We start from the raw sequence: 21,914 nt of genomic DNA, 5'->3' as shown, positions 1-21,914 counted from the left end.
CACTGACTGATAACAAGAGATGTTTGGAAAGAACATTTTAGACACATTCTCAGTGGCTAATTAGATAAAACAGCTTTGTCTGAAAACAAACCTCATATAGTATCTGCTTTTCTAAGTAAACATTCCAAGCCAATTTAAAACCCAAACATAATTAAAAATAAAAAGTAATTTAAAAAAGCACTAAATAATATGCTTAGAGGTTATGAGATCTGTGTTGCAATTAACAGCGTCCCATCTCTAAATGGGTATAATAATCATTCCCCTACCCTTTATCTGTTGCGCTTATCTTGATTGAAAGCCTCTCAGGGCAGGGACAAGCTCACCGTGTTTTCACAGCACAAAGGTTTTCTAATCGTAATAGGTCCAAGAGATGCCGAATATTACAATGGAAAGCAACACCAAAGTTAATACGGAAAATATTGCTCTGCAAAATCTTGTTTATTTGTGGACATACAGTTTCAGTATTGAAGGACCAAGCATTTCAAACCAGCAATTACTGCCCCGTGGGGACTGCCAGCCACATTGTGACCTCAGCTCTCTCTCTGTTTATCCTAGTTATTGCACTGAAGTCTAAAAGGTATTGGCAGAATATTACAAAGATTATCAGCAAGCCAGTCATGTACCAGATTTCCCTGTCTTATTTCTTCCATTACAACTATGTGACAAGCAGCGATAGGGACAGTTGACTATCACTTGTAAATAATATGTAGAATATTAATGTGAACAGATGTTAATTATATCATTTTTGTAACTCTATGACAGTTGCTGATCTATTAGAGGTGACCGGATCAGCACTGAGACATGGAATACACTTAATTTTTGAAGGGTTATCTGCAACAAAGCACTAAGGGAGAAGTATTCCAAACTACAGTTTCTCAGAAGACTTGAAGACGAAACCTATTTTGACAGCGATACTTCAAGTTCAGCTCCTATAAGCCTGCACTTCTGTACCCTTAAATTTCTATAAAAAATGGACACAGTGCAAGTATTTGTATGTATAAAAAGATTTTGGACTTTTTTTTTCCTCAAAACAACACAAAAACCCTTGTTCTCCCTTAACTTTAAGTTGTCTTGGCACTTTGGCAGTATAAAAACCAGTATGAAAAATGTAATGCATTGATCCTCCAGGGCCCTTTGCCCTTGCTCACTGTCTGCATTGTTGCTGATCTCTGAGTTGCAGCACGTGCTGGAGCTCACACACAGCCCCATCAGCCTGCTTTCATGAAAAATCTGATATGTAATAGCCTACCCATCTGGCACTGAACTATATCACAGACAAGTGTACTTCAAAAACGATTAGCCAGCATATACATAGAGTTTTACAGCCAGCTCCTCCGACTTAAATATCAAGACATTTCTTCTTCAGGCTTTCCCTCAAACCTCACTGGATTCACTGTTAACCTTGAACTAGTGATGGCTTGTTTGGGAAGCATTACAGTTAAGCCTGTGGAAACAGTACCTCTTTTTTATTAACAGAGGTCCCATAAAAATGTGCATTTTTTTAATCAGTGTGGCAACGTTCTGGCATTACGCATTGCCCTTTAGGAACTTAAACATTAACGTGTGCCCATTTTGTATTGCTAATGTGAGCTGGAGGCACAAAGAAAAAATGCAAAGCAATAAGAAGTTTCTTAAATACAGGCTTTCATTTTCTTTTAGTGGCAAATCAGCAGTAGTTGCCCAGTTCTTGGTGCCAAGGTCTGCTTTAAAACTGGATATCCGTGTCAGCTTCTTCTCATAACATATCAAGCGTTATTCAATAATCTTAGCTTCCATTTTACCAAGTTTTGTCAGTTTTATTTCTGCACTTTACACTGGAATGTCAGAAAGACTCTGCAAAGAATTCCAGTGTTCCCAGTCACTTTGCTGATGTTTAAGGAAGGCTGTTTCTCATGTGTGTAATTACAAGTCTATCAGCTATACCCTACCACTCCAGCAAGATCTGTTCCTAGATGGGCATCATCTTCCCCTCTGCCTTAATCACACCATCCACTGGTTGTGCAGATGAAAAGACTAGCACCTGCAGGCACTGTCATGTTGGGAGGTGAGTCCCCAAAATTCATGGCCTTACAGTATCCAGTAGGAATTTTTACTAAAGTGCGTTAAGATTGCTCTCCTAAAGGCCCACATCCAGATAGCAATTACATAAGTCCTGGGAAAATATGAAGCTGGAGGAGAGCATTCTGGCTCAGGTCCAGATCTAACATATAGTAAAGGGTGGCAACATACAGCGCAATGCCAAGAACTAGAGACCCACAGAACGGTAAGAAACAGAAAACTCATCATGGAAATACAAATCCCAAGAGCTTCTGATTAAGTCTCCTAATTAAACTATTGTGTACCACTTTTGATACTCATAGCACCACCTCTCTGCCTTTTTTTTTTTTTTTTAATATTCCCATCCTTTGCCTGTTCAATTTCTAAACACTTTTTTGAAAAAGTGCTCTCCTACTGTGTCTTGATAAAATCGTGGCAACTATGGGATCCTGACGTTCACAACAATAACACATACAGTTAAGCAAACAACTGACTTCATGTTTCAGCAACCAAGCTCAACCGTACACTCCAAAGCAACAAGTATCAACCATGCTATTGGTGTACCTCATACCTTTAAAAAGAAATCATAATACAAGCAGTTCAAAATGCTTCCTTGACACACACCGTCTTTACAGTCAAAACTACTTCTTGAATTTGATTAGAATTTTTAATAGTTTCAATTAATCCAAAGTTGTGTTTCCCAGTGAATAAACTAACACTCCCTCCTGATCTTCTCCCCACTCACAGATTTACCCACCTTATGCAGGGTTTCCAAGTCACAATGCAGCATTAATTTTAAATAAGGAGTTCTGCCATTGCCATCAACAAAAAGCTTCTGAATATACTTCCTAACTCATTTAGGAATAACTCGTAACATCAGTCGCTAAAGCATGTGATTCTCCCTTAAACCTGTGGCAGGCTTCTTGGAAAGATGACTCCAGAGGTGAAGTCCTGGCCCTGCTGAATTCACTGGCAAGTTCACAGCTCCCATTGATTTCAACAAGGCTCAGATGTCCCTCACCACCAGTAGCAGGCAAATTCTCTTTCCCTCACTGTATCTTCCAGTTCGAATGTTATACCAGCAGAACTGTTTCCAAACAGCCTGGCTTGTCTGTCTGTGCTCGTACTTCATCCTTTCTTTGTATATACTTTCTCCGTACAGCCACATGCTCTTGCATATGGAAAATTAACACTCCCTGCACATACACGCACATCTTGCCCTCGCATACTGTGGAAGGAAAAATTACTGGAGTAAGTAAACATTTAAAGAGAAAATTATTACTCAAGATGGAAATAACAGAAATGTGGCCTTGCAACAGTTAATCTTCAGATGACTTAAAGCAGTTAACCTTCAGGAGTGATCAGATTTCCAGCTTCTGTAGAGGCTGATCACTCTCGGGGCTTGTGCATGGTATGCAGAGTTCTCAAGGACGACTTGATTTCTGGCACCTCTGGACAAGCTGGAAATTGTAATTGCAATCACAGTGAGCTTCTGTGCCTGGAACTGACAGGCAAACAGTTCCCCCTCCTAAGTGGCTATACTTACAGTGTGCATAAGTGGGAGGAAGAGGGGAGACTGCACAAAAAGGAGTCTACAATCAGATGAGTTAGGTCACCCCTTGCCCCCCACCCCCAGCAACTTAACATGATGGAGTGAAAACCTGTGTGAATCGCAGCTGAAGCACACTGCCAGGCAGCACAGCCACGCTGCTGTTCATTATCAGCTATTCTTACAGAGACCCCTTATGCCAGTTGGAAAGGAGGATGTTTACATAACTGACAGCAGGCAAGGATAAGGAAAAATGCCTCACTGCTGCCATAAAGGATTTCATTTGATCCTAAAGCTGCCCTTTAAACTGAGGTTCAAGATTAACTCGGTTGTATTTCCCAAGCAGCCGTGCAGTCAGTGGAATGACTGTGGCGTACCTGGATGTACTATCCAACTACTGTTGGTAGTAATGTCTTTTCAGACCTTCAGAAGCATCTACATGGACTGTTGGAAGACCTGGGTCAAATGCTTGGCTAGGTAGCATGAGATGTATATAAGGAGTTAAAAATAATTCAAGGGACAGACAAAAACATTTCTCCAGTCACCTGCATAGTCGTATAAGGCAGGATCTTACAAGGAGACTCAGTGTACATGCATCTGTGTCAACTGAGAAACTGTACATCACAGAGTGTGTCCACAGGGAGCCCCAAGGGCTCTATGAAAGCTGCCGTGGGCCAGGGAAGGAACCCAAAAGCTTCAGCTTAGAACCTTCCTATGTCTAACGCCCACAGTGGAAACGAAGAAAAGGTAAGTCTTCTCTCACCTTCCCCACCTGACTAGCTAGCTCTATCTCCAGTGTACTTTCCACAATGGCATCTAGACATATCTGAAGAAACAAAGAAAGCATCTAGACCCTATTCAGATCTCTGCGGGTTTTCAGCTGAACAGGAGACAAAATTCTCTTTTGCTAGTCAGCTACATGATTTTTTTCCTCTTGAAACCTCTGAACCAAAGGGAAGTTTGATACATCTTGAGGACTCGTCTTTATTGTAAGACAGGCTTACAATTTAGGAAAAGCTGTTTCTCTCTTCTTTTTGCAGTACAAAAACAACTGACTGCTTTATTAATTTGGCTAATTAGGCCAGACATAAATAAAAGATGCGGGTATCAGCCCCCTATACACAGCTTTAATTTGTTTGCTGCATGCCTGGTGGAGGTCATTGTCACTTATTACCTTTACACTTTGCTTGACAAATGCTCTCCTGCACACTGAACGCTTCTCCTAGAGACAGCAGGGAACTACAGGAAGTCCAGGCGAAGTCAAGAAGCCCCCTAGATCTTAATTATAAAACCATAAAAGAAAGCAACTGCCTCTGAAGCTCTCTTACCAGGAAACAAATGAGAATGGGAAATTTATTTCCAACCATAAATCCCAAACCCTTCAGTTTAATTTTTCCCAAGTTAACTTTCTCACCTAGCTAAGCAGCACTGCCTTCTATTATTAGCTTCTGGCCCAATATCAGCTGACCACCATCAGTCAAACTGTCTTCATCTCAATGAGCTCAGGGACTCCCAAGGAACTCTGTGTACGCAGACTTGTGCTTGCAGCCTCTAATTATTTTCTAACAGATAATGGAGCATTTAAGTTCAGAGAGGATAGATTAAACTTGTAAGTGGATCAAAACCCTGGACAGAATCACAGCTCACAGGATTACTTCCTGGAAACACCAAGCTTAGAGGGCTAGAGAGGAAAGGCCCTCATCAATTGTCTGTTTCGCCATGACACGTTAGTTTAAAAATATAGGTTTTTTAGCTTCAAAGATGGTTTGCTACGCTTTCCAACTGCAGCATGATTTTGGAATGTATTACATTATCAGTTGAACATCTGTTTTAAACCAGCTGATCAGGCCAATGGGTACTTGACTTATCAATCGTAACAGTCAAATAATTTGAGGCTGAGGATGGGAAATTGTTTTCACAAGTGAAATTAGAAGTCCTTGTTCTACTATCAAGTAGCCTCTTAGCTACGTATTTGCCTTTTTTCCTCACAACAAGCCTCTCTTCCCTCCCTAAAACTCAGAACCCTCATATATTCTGTTACCAGCCTTAGGGTGAGGAGCAGGACGTCCTTCCCTCCTGATACCCTCTGTGTCCGCTGGTCACTCCCCTCCCAGACACGCTTGCAGGCAGACCAGTAGCAAGAACGCCTGCACTCTGAATTCAAATTCTAGCACCCTTCTGGGGACGATGAAGTGTGACCAGCCAAGCAGGAAGGAGAAACTACGCCCCCCAACTTAAGTACCTAACTGTTTCAACACCTGAGGGGAAATTCTTTAGAGTGTGAAATTATTCCAGAGCTAATACCTATTCAGAAATAAGTGGAAAAAAGGGAAACCTACATTTTACAAACAGTAGCAACAACCTCTGCAGGGTAAAAACCAAATCCACAGAAGTCCACACGTACATTCTGCTTCTGCCCTGGACAAGGTGGTATGGGTTACTTAGTAGATTTTGGCTTGCACTGTTGTAACAGACACAGACTACTGCAGTGATAAAAACTATGTAAGAAACCAGGGAGCAGAGTAAAAGAAAAAGAGCTAGCTAGGAATGCGCGGAGAAAGCCTAGAAAATAGACTCTGCTGCAACTCCCCGAAGAAAAACTCTAAATAGGGGATGTACTTTTTGATGATGGCCAATTCATCATCTCCTGATGGGAGGAGGGTGGGAGGTGTTTGGCCATAGCAGGTGCTAACATCATGCATTATATCATTATAGTCATTATAGATCCATTAGTGGGTGTGCAAGGTGCTGAAATGACAGCCCAGTAGCCAAATTGTTGTTCTTTACTCTTTTAGCATAACATTTAGCAGAATTTCAGGAGTTTGCAGAGCACTTTTACACTTACATTCTGCCAACATCAGAAGTTTTAACCAGAGCCTATGGACAATGCCACTAACATCTATACCAGCTATTTCTGTAGACACTGAAGTGTTCCAAGTACTCTCTCTGTACACAAGCCGCTATTTACAAGAGGCTTTACATTTTCCAGAGCCTCTCTAAAAGGAATGCTAAGTTTTACTTGCAACTACAAGGACATACACAATTGAGTAAGAAGTAATTGCTGACAAAAGCACACCTGTACTTGACAAGTACAAAAAAAAAGTCAAGGGTGTGACTCTCATAATGACACCTCCTTCCCACTAACCTCCTCTTCCCATTCATAACCAACATGTCAGACACTTAAATAAGAAAGAGTTAACCCCCAGTATGTTCATAGTGGCACTTAGCCACCCATATACCTTTAAAAAAACCTGATACAACTGCTTTTAACCAACAACTATTCATAAATCTCGTTACTGAAATCACAACTGATGCATTTTACTTTCATATGTACAGTTAAGTTCTCCTCATAAAATAACACCAGTAAACAGTATCAAGTTTTATCAGGACAGTTATACTGACCAAAGCCTTGGAGTGAGAATGAGTAAAACACATTTTTCTATGATAACTTATTCTTCAATGAGAGATATTTAAGTTATGTCCTCATAATAGCTTAAAATTTTAAGAAGTTTAAAACTATGTCCTTTCTGGGACAGAGAGGAGCAGTCACATTAAAACCATAAACAATACCTAGGGTCATTCTCTTAAAAATGTGGCTTGTTTCAGGAAATAAATGACTGGGTTAGGAGGCGAGAATGGCAGGAACACCTGTACTGCATGAGCAGTTATTTCAAAACAATGAAATTAAATCATCTTCTTCATCAATGCAGTACAGCAAAGGATGTTACAGATCACTGTTCATATATCAAATGCAGCATTGATACAAAACATCTTATTTCTCCTTATTGTCACATATCAACTAATGATGAAGTCCAATTCTTTTTTAGTATGATCAAAAATAACCGTTAGGTTATTATTAACGTCTAGGACTAAAAATAACCTTCACTTTTCTCTCACCTTGTTATCATTGGGTCAGAGACTCATGAGAAACTGTTATTTTAAAGAGAAACCTTTCCTAGTGTGGCTGTACCTTACATAGTTAAAATCTCTAGAGTTTCCAAAAAACCTTCATAATTTCTGAGCCATTTATCAGATGTTACAATGCATACACTAGAGGGAAATGCGGTCCAGCGAATTAAGTCAGCTGATCATGCTGAGCTATGAAACCTCAGACAAGTAACTTTGTCTTTTAACAATGACCTTATGTTTTCTTTGTAGAGCACTTCAAGGTTAATCAGTATCAAAGGAGGAGATACTACTATTATTTCTCTATCCGATAAAGGGTCAGATCCTCAGCTGGTGCAAGTTGCTCAGTCCCACTGACTTTCATACAGTGACAACAATTCCCTCATCTTGAGACTGGAATCTACATCACTGACTGCCAGCACCAGACATGGAGCGCAGGTCGCATTCAGCGGCCTTGCACTCCCTGCGCGTTCACTTCAAAGGGTGCTGAATACCAGCTCTCCTCTTTCTGGAGCTCTACCATTAACAATACTCTTGACCATTATTTTGTCCATTAAGCAAATACCTAACACTCTTTATCCCTTTAGTGCAATTCATTCCTTTTGAACAGGGCCAAAATGGCCTTTTTTTTTTTTTTTAATTTGTGCACAATGATTACTGAATGCCGTCAACGTAAATGTGGCCGTCAACATAAATGTGCAGTGCTCTGTAAAAAGCACAGGAAGTCCCTTCATCTATACAACCTTCATTCAATTGCCTAAGAACTCACATGTGATAATTTGTCTGAAACAGCTAAATCCATAACTGTACATTTCTATGCATTTCTAGATGGAAGAATAGACTATATAACAGAGTACATTCAACTTGTGGTTTACAGTCTCATTAATGCTAACCAAATTAAGTCTATACACTGAACAGATCTTCAAGACTTAAAAGTCCAATGTAATGTTCAAGTTCACGAGAGGGATTTACAAGAAAGTGCAAATTTCTATCATTTGTCAAAAAATTGTTACTGAATAGGACATACACCTTCACAGCATCAGTGAGGCTTGATCTTGACACGGAGTGCATAGTCTCTGTGAACGTAGAACATTCATGAAAATTATCTTGACCTCTTATTAACAATATTTCGCAGGTAAAGCAAAAGGGCTTTTAAAATCTAGCATACTTGACTTTTCTTTCCCCTCCCTGTTATGCTTGCTGCTGCTGCCAGCTCCCAGACTCTCAGTGCTTAGTTCTCAGGAACACTGAAGCAGAGGAGAGCTGAGGCTAATTTTATGTTCCTGCAAGTTCTGCACCAGTGGAGACTTGCATACATGGCAAGATGCTCCGCTGCAACTCCTCTCTCTTGTCTCTAGCTTCTCTGCAATGGAAAGGTAAAGTATCCAGCATATGAGACAGAGAAATTTCAGCCTTCCACTGATGGGAAGACCATTCATAAGAAAACTCCAGGCATCTTAGGGTCCAGGATATTGGCACAGCAAAAAACCCAGCCCTTCATTATGATGGCACTGACGTTACCTTGGTAGCGCAGGTACTTATGGTTCTGGAATGGTATGATCTACATGCAATAAACTAAACAGGGCAGAGCACTGCTTCATACAGATCTGCCTAGCTCTACAGCTTCAGAGAAGCAGCACTGACCTACTCGCAGCTGAGGTGTAACCTTGTCTGGTTTTGTTTGGTTGGTTCGTTTTGTTTGTTTGAACATTGCTGCAATAGAGAATGCTATAGATATGCATTAACACTGAGACAGCTTGTCAAAGACTAAGGGAAGGAGGGAAATGGCCTACACCCAAAATCTCAGCAGCTTAGTTTTTCTAGAGACATCATATTGTAGCACTTGCTGAACATCAGCACAATATCAGTCCTGTGTACAAGCCTCCTTCTACTATTTAAATATAAGGAAAGAAAACTGGCAGAAATTCCTCTTTACAATCTCTGTGGACTACAGAAAGACACCCCCCTCCAAGACTCAGAGACACTGATCATCTCTTACTTACATCCATAAACTCCACATTGGCTTTCGGACCAGTGGTCTCATTAAGGATCTTAATGGCCACAGGAATCTTTACAGTTTCTCCCTCGGGGACCCAAATGCCCTAGAAAGGAAAAAAAAAAAGTGACATACAACAACAATCATAGAAACTTCATTCAGAGTTACAGTTCTTCTTAATGCATTTTTGTCACATTATGCAGTTCAGTTACGAACCTCAGAACTGAGAATACACAAAGTTATAAAATCATAAAAATTCCACAAAACTACTTCCTAATTGATATCTCAGAATTAAAAGCTGAGATGGCTAAGAAGTAAAGTTTAAATTTAAAATTCACAAACTGTGTGTCTCGTGGGCTACTTTTCCATCCTTCTTGACTATTGCTGTGTTCTTGGCAACCTCATGGTAGCCATCTCTACCACGTAATTATTGTCTAAGTATATTCAAACTGATTATTCAAAAATGTATTCCCATGACCTTGTAGCTGTCGTGACCTGGTCTGTACTTCCTCCATTTCCTCCCCAGTTTGAAGACAGATGTGGTATCTATCCCTCCTCCACTGCTCTGACCTACCGCCTCAATTTGGCAGGTTTGTGTTGCTCCCAAAGGGTTGGGAGATTGGTTTGACTTGCTCATTAAGACCTACTTCATGCCTTTGAGATTTGTACATGACCAACAGATCTTAAGAAAAAAAATCTTTAACTGAAGTATTTTTTTCCTTGTGGGTTCTGCTTTTACATCCTGGTTGTTAAAGGGTGCATTGACATAACTCATCTTTTCTACGTAAACAGAAGAAACAAAAAGTATTACGGTTTAGCTAATGACAATATTGTTTTACAAGGCATGATTACTATTACAAGACCCATGTGACACTTGCGAAATGAGAGACAAAGTTTATCTAGCTTTCCAAAAGTGTATTGTAAAGCCAATATGTAAAAACAGAATGACAAACTTTGATACTGCATTTTAATACCAAGATAGCCCAGCTTGAGTAGTGCTCTTGTGTGTAAGGATGCTTGTGGCCGACACTCCTTTTCTCACCAAGAAATAATATCTGTATGTCTGATCAAAACAGAAGTTAATGTTTGAACCTGAAGGTGTGCTCCTCCCACAAAATTCCACTATCCTCTGAGTTTCCCAGACACGTAGGGCTCATGAACCCATCCACGGTATGGGATGCTTTGCTGCAATGCAGAACTTGACTGTTCAAAAGTTAAATGAGGGAACTCACTGCTGTGTATTGAAGACTCTTACCTTGTATACAGTTCCAAAGGCTCCAGAACCAAGAACTTTGACTCTTTTCAGTTCAGTTTCCTTCAGGATACGAAGCTGTGCTTGGTTGGGTGCTGTGCCGCTTGGAGTCAAGGGTTCCACAAGCTATGAAGGAAAATCCAACAGTCTTAAATATTTGAAAATGTGAAGACCCGTCAGAACTTTATACTGAAAACAACCAATCCAACTAAATACTAGAATAAGACAGTGGTGGGGTCTATTGACCTGCCAACTTGTGGAGGGATTTCTCACCTTCAAAAGCAAAAGAGCAATACTAAGAAACCAAGAGATCTAATAAAGAAAATCCTCACTCAACAGGTAGTCATTTCCACCAGGAATTGCATGATGGAATTATGAACTGGAAATTGAATCGGTGTCACAATAACACACCCAAGGACTTTTGCTAATGGAGGCAGTATAAATATTTTCTACATGACAGAAATACAGCATTTATTATCAGTGTACCACGTTCTACTTTTGCCCATTTTAGTGCCTTTTAAGTTGGCAATATTTCTTTTTAATAGCCCTGACTTAATGGCTCATCACGTTCTCACTCTGTTTTGGGGAAGGGATTACTTTTCTGAACTTCTGTTATACCACACAGGAGGACAGCTTTAAGGAGAAAACATCTTATAGCAGACCACTAATTTATAACAGCCACTAATTTACTGCAAAAAAGGCACAATTAAACAGTTTGCTCAAGATGTCCCAAGAAACTTTGTAAATGAGCCACAATAGCACATTCAGTTAAAAATGCTCTCAGAGCTCAACGTTATACCATCTCTGCCAGAAAAAACAAGGCTTCTTTAAAAATAAATTAAAAATACATGAAAAGGGCAATGCTCTAAACAATGAAAAATAGTCTGTTCCTTTACAGGATGAGTAAAATAATTCAGGGCTACTCCTACTCAAATTGGTTTGAAACCACTGCAGTATTTCAAAGTTGTCTGTTTAGAAGGCTAAATGCATGATGCTCTGCAGTTTGCGGACTACTTCTATGGCTCTTTAAGCCATCATGAACTACTTAATTAGTTGACCAGACTACTTTGGTCCAGGTAAAAAATACCAGTATCTGGAAATTATTGGGAGTAAGAAAACATAACAAAACCAAACAGCAACAAGTCAGGTTATCACAGAAATATTTTGTGAGCTGTACTTTTTTTGGAGTGATTTCTCCTTCCTACTTTAGATGTCCAGTACTTACATGGTGAAAGATAGAAGGTTTACTGTAAAAGAAAAGTAGACAGACTGGCGGTACACTTCTGTATTTTCAGTTTGTGAAGGGTGAAAACAGCTTCTGTCCACCAACACAGGTATGGCATGGAGAAGTGTTGTGGGCATATAAAAAAATGCTTGTAGAGTTTTACTAAGAATGATCCTACAGAAAGAATAAGTCCGTTACAGCCTCCTGCTAAAAACAGAGACTTTAGCTGAAGCTATATCACTTGTGTGTTTATCTCAGGTTGCTCCTGATTTAATCTTCAGTACCTAAGCCAAGACAACAGCTTCCCCACATGTTCAGTAGGTGACCTTGGTCCCTCAGGAACTGCTGTCAGCCACAGCTTCTATCTGACCAAATGGAGAATGAGAGCTGGACTTTAAAGCCAATACTTCCCAAACCCAATGAAAACTACCTGCTTAAAATAATTTATGCTTAAGTAGGGGCTGATACAATGGCAAGATTTACCTATCTAAAGGCACTGAGTGTTGTCAAGCTTTCTATACAACTGAACAGTATTTAAGAAGTAACACAAATTCTAGCCAAGCATAAAGATACTTAGGCAAACAGATTGGGGATGCATGTATCATTTGCTCCCAGGCTCTACAGTGGAGATGAGTGGGAGCAGGACCCTTGGAACAGAACAGAAAACAGCATTGTTGAAGAATCGCTAGCTAACAATATTCCCAAGCTTTATTATTTTACAAGGGGGACCCTCATTTAAAAATATCATCACTTGCAAAGTGTCTCAAGCATAGGACTGAGGAAATGGTAGTAATCGCCTTTGCTGTAGCTGGCAGATAAAGATTTAATGTTATGTTTAAATATACTTCCTAGATTGCCCCATCCACTACTGGTATTTCAAAGAGCAGGACAGAGTGGGCACAGCACTCCGTCGTATAGCTCTACCACATATTTTTGCCAGTAGAACTGTGAACCTCATTTGGTTAAGCTCTGGGAAGTATCTTGGCTTAATAAAATACATCATTATTACTGATCATGACTACAGACTTTGACAAATTCTGGACCACAAAGGCAATACAGGCACTGGGAAGAACAGTAAGTGACACTCTCTGCATTTAAGCATTCCTGATGAGCTTAAGTTTGCATCAGAGCTTGCTAAACTTACTTCAGTTTTAAAAGTTGACCTCAGTATGCACTGGATGAAAACTTGTAATGTTTAAGCATGAGAGCTGCTAAATGTACTGATGAACTGGGATAGAGGTTCAGCTGAGAGCAGGATGGGAGTTCAAAAATCTGGTGGAACACAACTTCGTGATGGTATAGATCTTTTTTGGTCTTCAAAAACCATGAATGTATGTATGTACAGAAAACTAGTATCTTGAAATAGCTTCATTCATTCCATCAGCTCAGTCCTGCTGCAGTGAGCAAAAGGATTTCTATAGACCTCTCTGGTAACTGGACTGAAGACCTGAACATCTTTAATATAACAGCAGAAGAGCACTGCATATCTTTTCAAATATTCTGAGAAGCACACTCTCACCTCAGTCTCCAGGAACCTTCGCAATGCTCTCTTCTTTTTAATGCTTTTGCGCCGAACGTACACGGCAAATGTCAGGCCCACAATGACGATGATGAAGAGGCCACCAATAACTCCCGCAGCAATCAGAGGGGTTCTAGCAATCAGAATCAGAGACTTTATTTTTAGGTAGAGCAAGAAACCAAAGACTGGTTGGGTACATAAAACACAATCACGTGGAAAGCTTATTAACTGTCTTATGACCAGAATTTCTAAGTCATTCCAAATGGGAAGTCAGGGGAAACACATTAACATATGGTATGACTTTTCTTGTTTTTAACCAATATACCAATTCTACTTTTTTCAAACCGCCATGCACATGTGAAGGAGTTGTGTGGACAAGGAGATACAACATGCACTTTAATGGCAAACGCAAATCTGCAATGGCAAAATGAGGATACAGGTATCTGCAGTTTTCCTGCAAGAGCTTTAACTATGCTTACTCTTTGGCTCCACCTAGGTTAACTCATGGGCTTGTGCATTTAGGGGAAAACAAACTAATGAAAAATTCCCAAGCTACCAATACGATGTGCCTTCGATATGGAGGAATATCGATGTGCCAATACGATATGGAGGAAGCGAGAGGCAACTTCAAACATCGCGTTTCATACACAAATCTGGAGGCATCATACTCGTGCACCTTCCTCAAGTGGAAGATATTTATATATGAACAACACAATCCATAACTAGAACCACGCACCCTCTTGGAACTCCTGGTTCATTACTATCACACACAAACATTTTGGTCAGGCGTTATGGTTGCACCCATCTGGTTTTGCTTTGGCTTTTCAACACAGCCAAATCCCAGACCAAAAGACTGGTATGTTGGAACCAAAACACTTCTGTGAACAATGCCAAGCAAGGCTCAGTTTTTGCACAAGACCTGTTGTGCCCCCACTACTCCTATAACTCCTTTCAGCTTTCCAGGATCTTGAGCAGCATAACCTAGAATTACTAGTTTGTTTTTCCGTAGTGATAAGATATAATAGGCTGGCATCGCGGTAGACACTACACAAGCACAAAACAAAAAGACTGTCTCAGTCACTCTGTCTGACTTAGGTGCCCACATTTGGAGATCGCCTACGGAGTCAGTGGAGAGAAGCAGGCTCCCTCTGAAGAAAAAGTCAAAGTGATAGGTACTCTGACTCAGTTTTTTCTCTCTCCCCCTGCTCCATCTCTAAAGGGTGGGTAGCAGCCTCCAAACCAAAACCTTCAATTAGGCGTTTTCACAGAATACCAACAACTCACTAGCATAAACACACTCACAGCATTTAACATCCCTCCAACAATGGCTGGACAGTAGCAGAAAAGATGGGTAAAAAGAGACAGCATGACAACTGCAGAGTATAAATGGTTCCGAAACCGCTGCCTGATAACTACAGGAAATAGGTTAACTATTGTCAAGATTGTGGAAATATCACAGCTATGCTTTAACAGCCTTCCTCAGTTATGTCTGAATGACGATGAAAGATACATTATGGCCTATTAATAAAAATGTACCACACAGCTATTGAAAATTTAAAGGAGTCTCCCACAGAAACAGTAAATTGATTTATCTGACCCTTTATTCTTCCTTTTATGTCCTACCACAAAGCTGAGCAGTGGGAAGCAGTGCCATCTAACCTGGTTTGGTATATTAAGGTGTGTCTACATTACCACTGAGTACCGTTTTGAAGCCCATCTCTAAACTGTCCTAGCTGTCCCTTGTCACTCCAGTTCGGTTCAGAGATGTCTCAAAGCACACAACCTGGATTCATTTCAAGATACAACCAGAAGAGATATTTCTGGAGTGCACCTAATGTGCTCTAACCTCTAACTGGCATTACGGTCCACAGGATCAGACTAGAGCTAACCCACAGAAAAATCCCTTGCAGCAAACGTAGCCTAGACATTGGGACCATTACCTATTTCATCCTCCAGATCCAATCCTATTGTGTCACTTACTTCATGTTAACAGAGACAAAGCCTCATACTCCCACATCTAGTTATTAAAGCACTGTGTTTAAAGCACCACTACCATGTTTGCCCAGGGAAAGCACATTAACATTACACAACACTGTAAGGCCTATTACAGTTCAAAGACTTTATGATGGAAACCATAAAGCCTGCAAATAAAGGAAGCTGAATGTTGTCTGGGTGTGAAATGGAATTATGATGTTTGGGAAATACAAGTCCAGTACCACCTACTCCTCAGGCAGAGACACTCCTCCTTCATCTAGTTTGTCCTTAAGACACATTCCCCTTTCTAATCCCATTGGTTACTCTGCCGATTTTGAGTGCAGAGCTCAGATTAAAGGACCTGGCATATACATCCAAAACAATTCTCCTCTTCATTTGCATGTGCTTTCCATGATGCTGATGTAAGAAACTCTTTAATAGGCAATTATGAAAAACACTGGACATCAAAAGACTTCTATGGAGCTAGTACTGACTAATGAGCAGAGGAATTTATTTTTTTTTTTTTAATGCTGTATGAACAATCATATAATTTTTAATACACACCACCAAACCACAGACTGACAAAACAGGCAGGAGATCTCTCGGCTTTAAAGTGCATATTAATAACTATCATAACAGCTGTCAAAATAAATAAAAATAAGATAATTAAAATAATTAAATTAAATAATAAAATAAATTTTAAAATAAACAGAGTTTTATGGTACTGTGGCCACTAAAAATGGTCCAAACAATATTTACATGATAGACCATAATAAGGAAAACAGTTCCAAAGGAGACACAACAACTAGTGAACAAAATAAAATGAAGTTACAAATTCCTTGCAGCCCTTTTATTGTTACAGAGTACAGGGGTTCAAAATTAATCTTTATGATCCATCGTGTGAACTTTCATTGACTTTAAAAGAAAGTCCTCATCATTTTTAGTAGTGAATTGAAGAAAAGCAAATAATTTTCAAAAACTTTGCCAAACAAGCATTTAGTCATTAATGTGAAATATGCTGTAATTGCATATTATATCTGAATTTTCAGGAGGTACCATGTAAACACACCATTAAGCAAGCTTAAAAAGGGAGTATAAGAGGAATAATATAACAAGTGAGGGGAAACCCCCCATATTTAAACGCTAAACAAATAACTGTAATGCAGAAAAAGTTCTATTTTGAACTCAGATAGTGATCAGCTTCCTTCACTCATGAGTCCACTATCCTCCTATAAAAATCATGACAGACACAAACATCACAGACCTAAACAGATGGGATTGTATACTGTACAGCTTCTCCTCACTCCGCTACTGAGCTAAGCCCCAAAGACAACAATCGTGTTTTATTTGCTACAATACCAAATGACAAGTCACTGCCTTCAGTGCTTCCTGGTACCATCAGTGCAGTTCACTGTTGTTTCCAACCACATGTAGATGATTTTCTAAGCCCAGTTTTCTGGGTGTCACCTACGTCATTTGGGTGATTTTTACTTATGCTTGTTAGGCTGATTTTGCTTTTCTATCTATTTTGCTAACATATTCAAGTCTCCTGTATCATTTCTCTACTTTTCATGTTTGCAGTGTCTTATATTTAATACCCTGGTGAATTTCATTAACATGCTGTTTACCTTTCTTTTCCATAATTGTTAAGGTTGTTTAACATGGACCCCTGCAAGGTGGCGCTGATTAGAGATGCTGCTAAAGACACAAAATCTTTCTCCCATTTTGTTTTTTTTAATCCAATCCTTTCTTTGCATATGCGCCTAACCAACAGTTCAGCTTCACATACAGCTGGACACACAAATCTCCTTATCTCTAGTGGCATTAAGGGCTTAATCCACTTACATTTTTGATACATTACTGTCCCACAACCACCTTTGTGAATGCAATTCGCTACATTTGCCCACCTCAGACTACTGCCCTCTTAAAACTAATTCCATGAAAGGTAACAGGAGCAATGTTGACATAGAGACAAAAATTTCACTATCAAAACCCCCTATTTTGTTAAGTCATTTTTAAAAGCCTGGAGGCCCCATTTCTCTGTTAGGGCTCAGAAAGGCTGAAGTCAAGCAAAGAGAGGCAGTTCCATGTCAGTCCTGCCTGTCCAGCATAACTAATGGACAGCCAAAAGTCGATCTTAGCTCACATTTCTTTCAGCTCCACTACAAACCCACCAACAGGAAACTCCTGATATAGCCACTACTTTCCTTTACGCACTGAAAATCTACCCCAGAGGGTGAAAAAAAATCTCTGCTAGGCGTTTCTGGACTTTTATGCTCATCAAAATAGACTCAGCAGTCCAAGAAATATGGCCCTGAATCATAATTCAACCCCTTATAATTAATTTGCTATCCCCCACCCCTCCCTCAGCTGAGGACAGAATACCCAATTAATGATTGGAAAAGGTGGCAGCAAGGGAGGCAGTGGGAGGGAAAAAAATCACAACACATGAAAGAAACATCCTGCCTTTTAACTGGAAACTGTGGATCTGTGGCTAAAAGCTGAAAGTAAGATTTTAGTATTCCCCTAGAAGAAATGAATAGTATGTATTTCTTTTTAGGTGTGTTCTGTGTTTTCATACTTAGAAGCATATAACACCCACTCCCACATACCAAAATTGAGACAAAAGTTCAAAGTTAGTACTCCAAGATGGACAAGGATGCTTAAAAGGGGGGCTCGCATCATTCCATCCACTCCAAATCATTAAAACATCTGCAATTCCCACAGTGCGTTGAGACCAGGTACTGAAGCCTAATTACTGATTTAGATGAGTACATGGTCTCATACTCTTGACTGGAGAGTGCAGCAGAAGGGGGAAAGGAATCGGAATTGTGGTCCATGGAGTAAAGCTGAGAAAGAACACCTGTTTTTCTATCTTTGGCATTAACCCACCTGATGTGATATGTAAATAAATAGAGCTTTGAAGCTGAGCTGTTAGAGGGCTTTAAAGTCCTGCCTCAACCTTCCCCTCCTTTGAGTTTTATCTATATATCCAAACGGGATTCGTTACAACCTTGAATATTTGCTAAGTAGTTGCTTCTTGTAAATTTTCATTATCAAGGCATTATTTTTTCCTGACAGACGATTCAAATGTTCTGCATTCCTCACCCCTTCCATCAGTGGGGAGTTCAGCTGACTTTGAAGCTGCACTTTTAGAGATCTAACGAATTCTGCTAATCCTGGAACGATAATCTGAGTATTTAAAATATACAAGATAAACAACCAGACTGGGAAGTAAATTTGTGTATGTTTAAATAGCTTCTCTCTGCTGTGCAGCACTCCCCTGGCAGAGCCCTACAACCACAACTTCCAGAGTGCCTGGTGTTCATGAAACGGTGCTCCCCAGGGGTGGGAAGAATTCATCTAAAGTTATTCCTATTAAGACATGGTTTGTTTTATATTTTTCTTTTTCAAGAACAAGGCTCCCTTCCCCCTTTCTCCACCTAATCTGAGGGTGTTTGAACACTGACAAATGTCACCATTTATGTACAGATTAGGAGTTTTTATCATGCGTAAACACAAATTTTAACTCACAGCTGATCTCACAATTACTACCTCCACGTTTAATCTAGGTATGGGCAAACTGCATTCCATTGTACTGTCAACTAGCTGTAGTTAAACATCAAACAGTTTTTCACTTTGGACAGGCTAATGCTGACAAACAGATATCTGTAGTCAAAATTGCTTTTTCCTTACCTACACTGGCTCCTATATTGAAGTCTTCCTCAAGCAAGTATTTAAGGACATTTCTAGATCACTATAATGAGCATTATCTGTATGCTCAAAGTTTTTTCACCAGCTTTGCCAAATGAGAAGAACACGTGCAGAACAGAGACTTCCAGTCTCTAATTGCCAGTGTACACACTTTCCTCCTCCAGTATACCACTAACCAAGATGTGTTGTTGGGAGCAACTGTGCTGTTAGGATACACCAAAATGTTTAACGTACGGTGACATCATTTACTGAAGGTTTGCACGTATTTTGATTATCAGAGTGCTAACTGAAAACAAAACACTAACAAGATGCAAACAAATATATTATGTGTATTCCTTAAATTGTAAAAATGTGTCCTACTCATGTGTCATTTTTTTTTTAAAGGTAGGATTCCTCATTTCACTCAGCAAAATAAGTGACAACGAAAAAATATTAAGTATAGTTTTGAAAATTAATATAACCTAGCATTCTAGACATTAATATGTATTGATTACAAATTTATGACATCTTTATTATCACTAAGCCCACATAGCGCACAATGGATTTCTTTAAAACTAGTTTTAAATCTGAATGGCATAATTTAGGAGAACAACCACTTTCTGTTACGTTTTCACCACAAATTACTAAGAACTCTAAATTTTAACTCCCTGTTAATACAGTTGACTGGGAATAAATACGGAAATCTCTGGGATTACAGTGTCAATACAGAGGCTTTCCATGGGCTTCTCTCCCTATAAAACTTAAAAGTCCGTCTGACATCTCTTGCATCCCTGGTATTTTCAGGCTGAGATTTTTCTCTTCTGCCACAACATAAAAAAGGGATGCTATTGTTAAGAACTTGCACAGTGACTTTGTTTTGAGGCTTGCGCTTTAAGTAAACAGATTAACGTTCCTTGTAAAATATGCCAAGTCAGGCCCCATATAATGTAGATTGATTTATGTGTGACAGAAAGCCAGTTAAATCCACTAGATTGGACTCACAGGTGAAGGCAGTTCATCAAGTCAAAGAACAATCCTCTTTATAAACTTGTCATATTTCCCATTTTCTTTGGGAAGAGTAACATTTTGCTTTAAATAAAGAAAACTAGACCTGTAATGACCATGGGCGCACTGAAACTAAAACCATCGACATTAGCGCAAAGAGTTTTTCTCTGCATAAAGCATTCCTGTTAGAAGCAATAAACTCAGCCTGCTCCTCTGTAACCAGTTGCAGTCAACTGGCTCTACGATTATGTCTGTATACATGAAATTATTAATAAGAAAACATACTTTTCTCAAATAGAAACATAAAGCGCATTTTCCTGTATGACATTATACGCTGAGAGACTACATTGTCTGGTGGCACTGCTTTCTAGTCATTAACTGTCAAATCCAAAAGTACCACAGAGCAGCACAGTCTGAGGCAGAGTGTGTTACATCGCTTGAGGAGCTGGAGAAATACAAGGTAGTACCCATATTAAATCAGCAGGTAGCCACATCATTCAGTGGGAGCTGGGTCATACAGAGAATACAAATCCTAGCATAAAACTGGCCATTGAAACCGAGCAGGAACATTCATCCACTCTGCAACAGGTGTCCAGGGCAGATTTTTATAACATTTTCTTCACTGCTACATTTTGGTTTCTGTTACATGTTCTAGCAGACGTGGGCAAGCCAATTACCTTCAACCCATACAACTTCTCCAGCAGAAGGCTGAACTCAAGCCTAAATGGCTCAAAAATTATTTCAACCTGCCCTCAGCTTTGCTCCACCAGTGACTGTACAGATGAGTGAATACTGCAAGTCAGTATTAACAGGAATTCATTATCATTTCAGGTGGCAGCCTGATTCAGTCTAATGCTTGCCCTTTTTTCTTCACAGTTAACAAACAATTATGTAGATAGGTGTATGCTCCAGAGTTTGGAAAAACAATCAGATCTCTGAGGACACGTATTCATGATGAATTTGACATTAACTACTTTGTTCTCTAAAATTTTTGGTACCCAATATTTGGTACAGGACACGGAGGGACATTCACTTCAGCTGGGTGATAAATCAAACCATAAAGAAGAGTGAACAGGAAGGATTGTTTGGGAGTATTTTAAATAACCAACAGGAGGAAACCTGTTTGAATACTGTGCTCTTCCTTCTGCTATTTTTTTTAAACACTTTCCAAATTCCACTGGTGGAAAGTGCTTGTAATTCACTTAAGTTCCAGTTAAGTGTTTGCTGAAATTGAGCTATTCAACATATGAAATATCCAAAGCCGTACACAACTAAGCAAAATCTTGCCTGTAGGACTGTGAAGGTGGTTTGCCTACCTTTAAGGAGCTGCAAGAGGAAGGTTTCTCTACCCCATACCCTTCATTTTTACTTTACTTCTCAAATCATCATCTTTCTTTTGAAAATGCATTGATCTTTCTTTATACCTGCCCCTTTTGATTGTTTTTTGGAATGCCAGTCTTTCCTGAGAGTAACCGTTCAGGAGATTTAAGAAGCACAGAGCAATTTTTTTGTCTAAGTGGTTGTGAACACTGGACTCTTTCCTGTTATAGCTTTGAATCATATGGGGCAGCGAGCGTTTGCTTCCACGAGCTCCAGGAGTATTTCACAGTAGTGAACCTTCAAGGACTGTATTTGGGGACCAAGTCTGAGATTCTGTCCCGGATTCCCTCCTTCTGAAGTCTTTATAACTTTACGTTTCTCCTTTGTGAGAAGAGATTCTGCACATTAAAGAGAGCCCTACCTTCCGTCAGACCACTT

General features: G+C 39.7%; 1 protein-coding gene across 1 annotated transcript in view; it reads right to left on the bottom strand.

Moving 5' to 3' along the window:
* ERBB4 (erb-b2 receptor tyrosine kinase 4) overlaps positions 1-21,914 on the bottom strand; it is a 416,956-nt gene that overhangs the window by 115,315 nt on the left and 279,727 nt on the right. The window contains exons 17-19 of the mRNA XM_075511224.1: positions 13,485-13,617; positions 10,744-10,866; positions 9,496-9,594 (exon numbers count right to left, since the gene is read on the bottom strand). Of these exons, the coding sequence (XP_075367339.1) occupies positions 9,496-9,594; positions 10,744-10,866; positions 13,485-13,617 (355 nt within the window). The remainder of the gene's footprint in view (positions 1-9,495; positions 9,595-10,743; positions 10,867-13,484; positions 13,618-21,914) is intronic.

The sequence above is a fragment of the Mycteria americana genome, chromosome 9, assembly GCF_035582795.1.
Source record: "Mycteria americana isolate JAX WOST 10 ecotype Jacksonville Zoo and Gardens chromosome 9, USCA_MyAme_1.0, whole genome shotgun sequence".
NCBI lineage: Eukaryota > Metazoa > Chordata > Aves > Ciconiiformes > Ciconiidae > Mycteria > Mycteria americana.
Note: the sequence above shows the minus strand (reverse complement) of the source record. Positions and strands in the feature narration are given on the sequence as shown.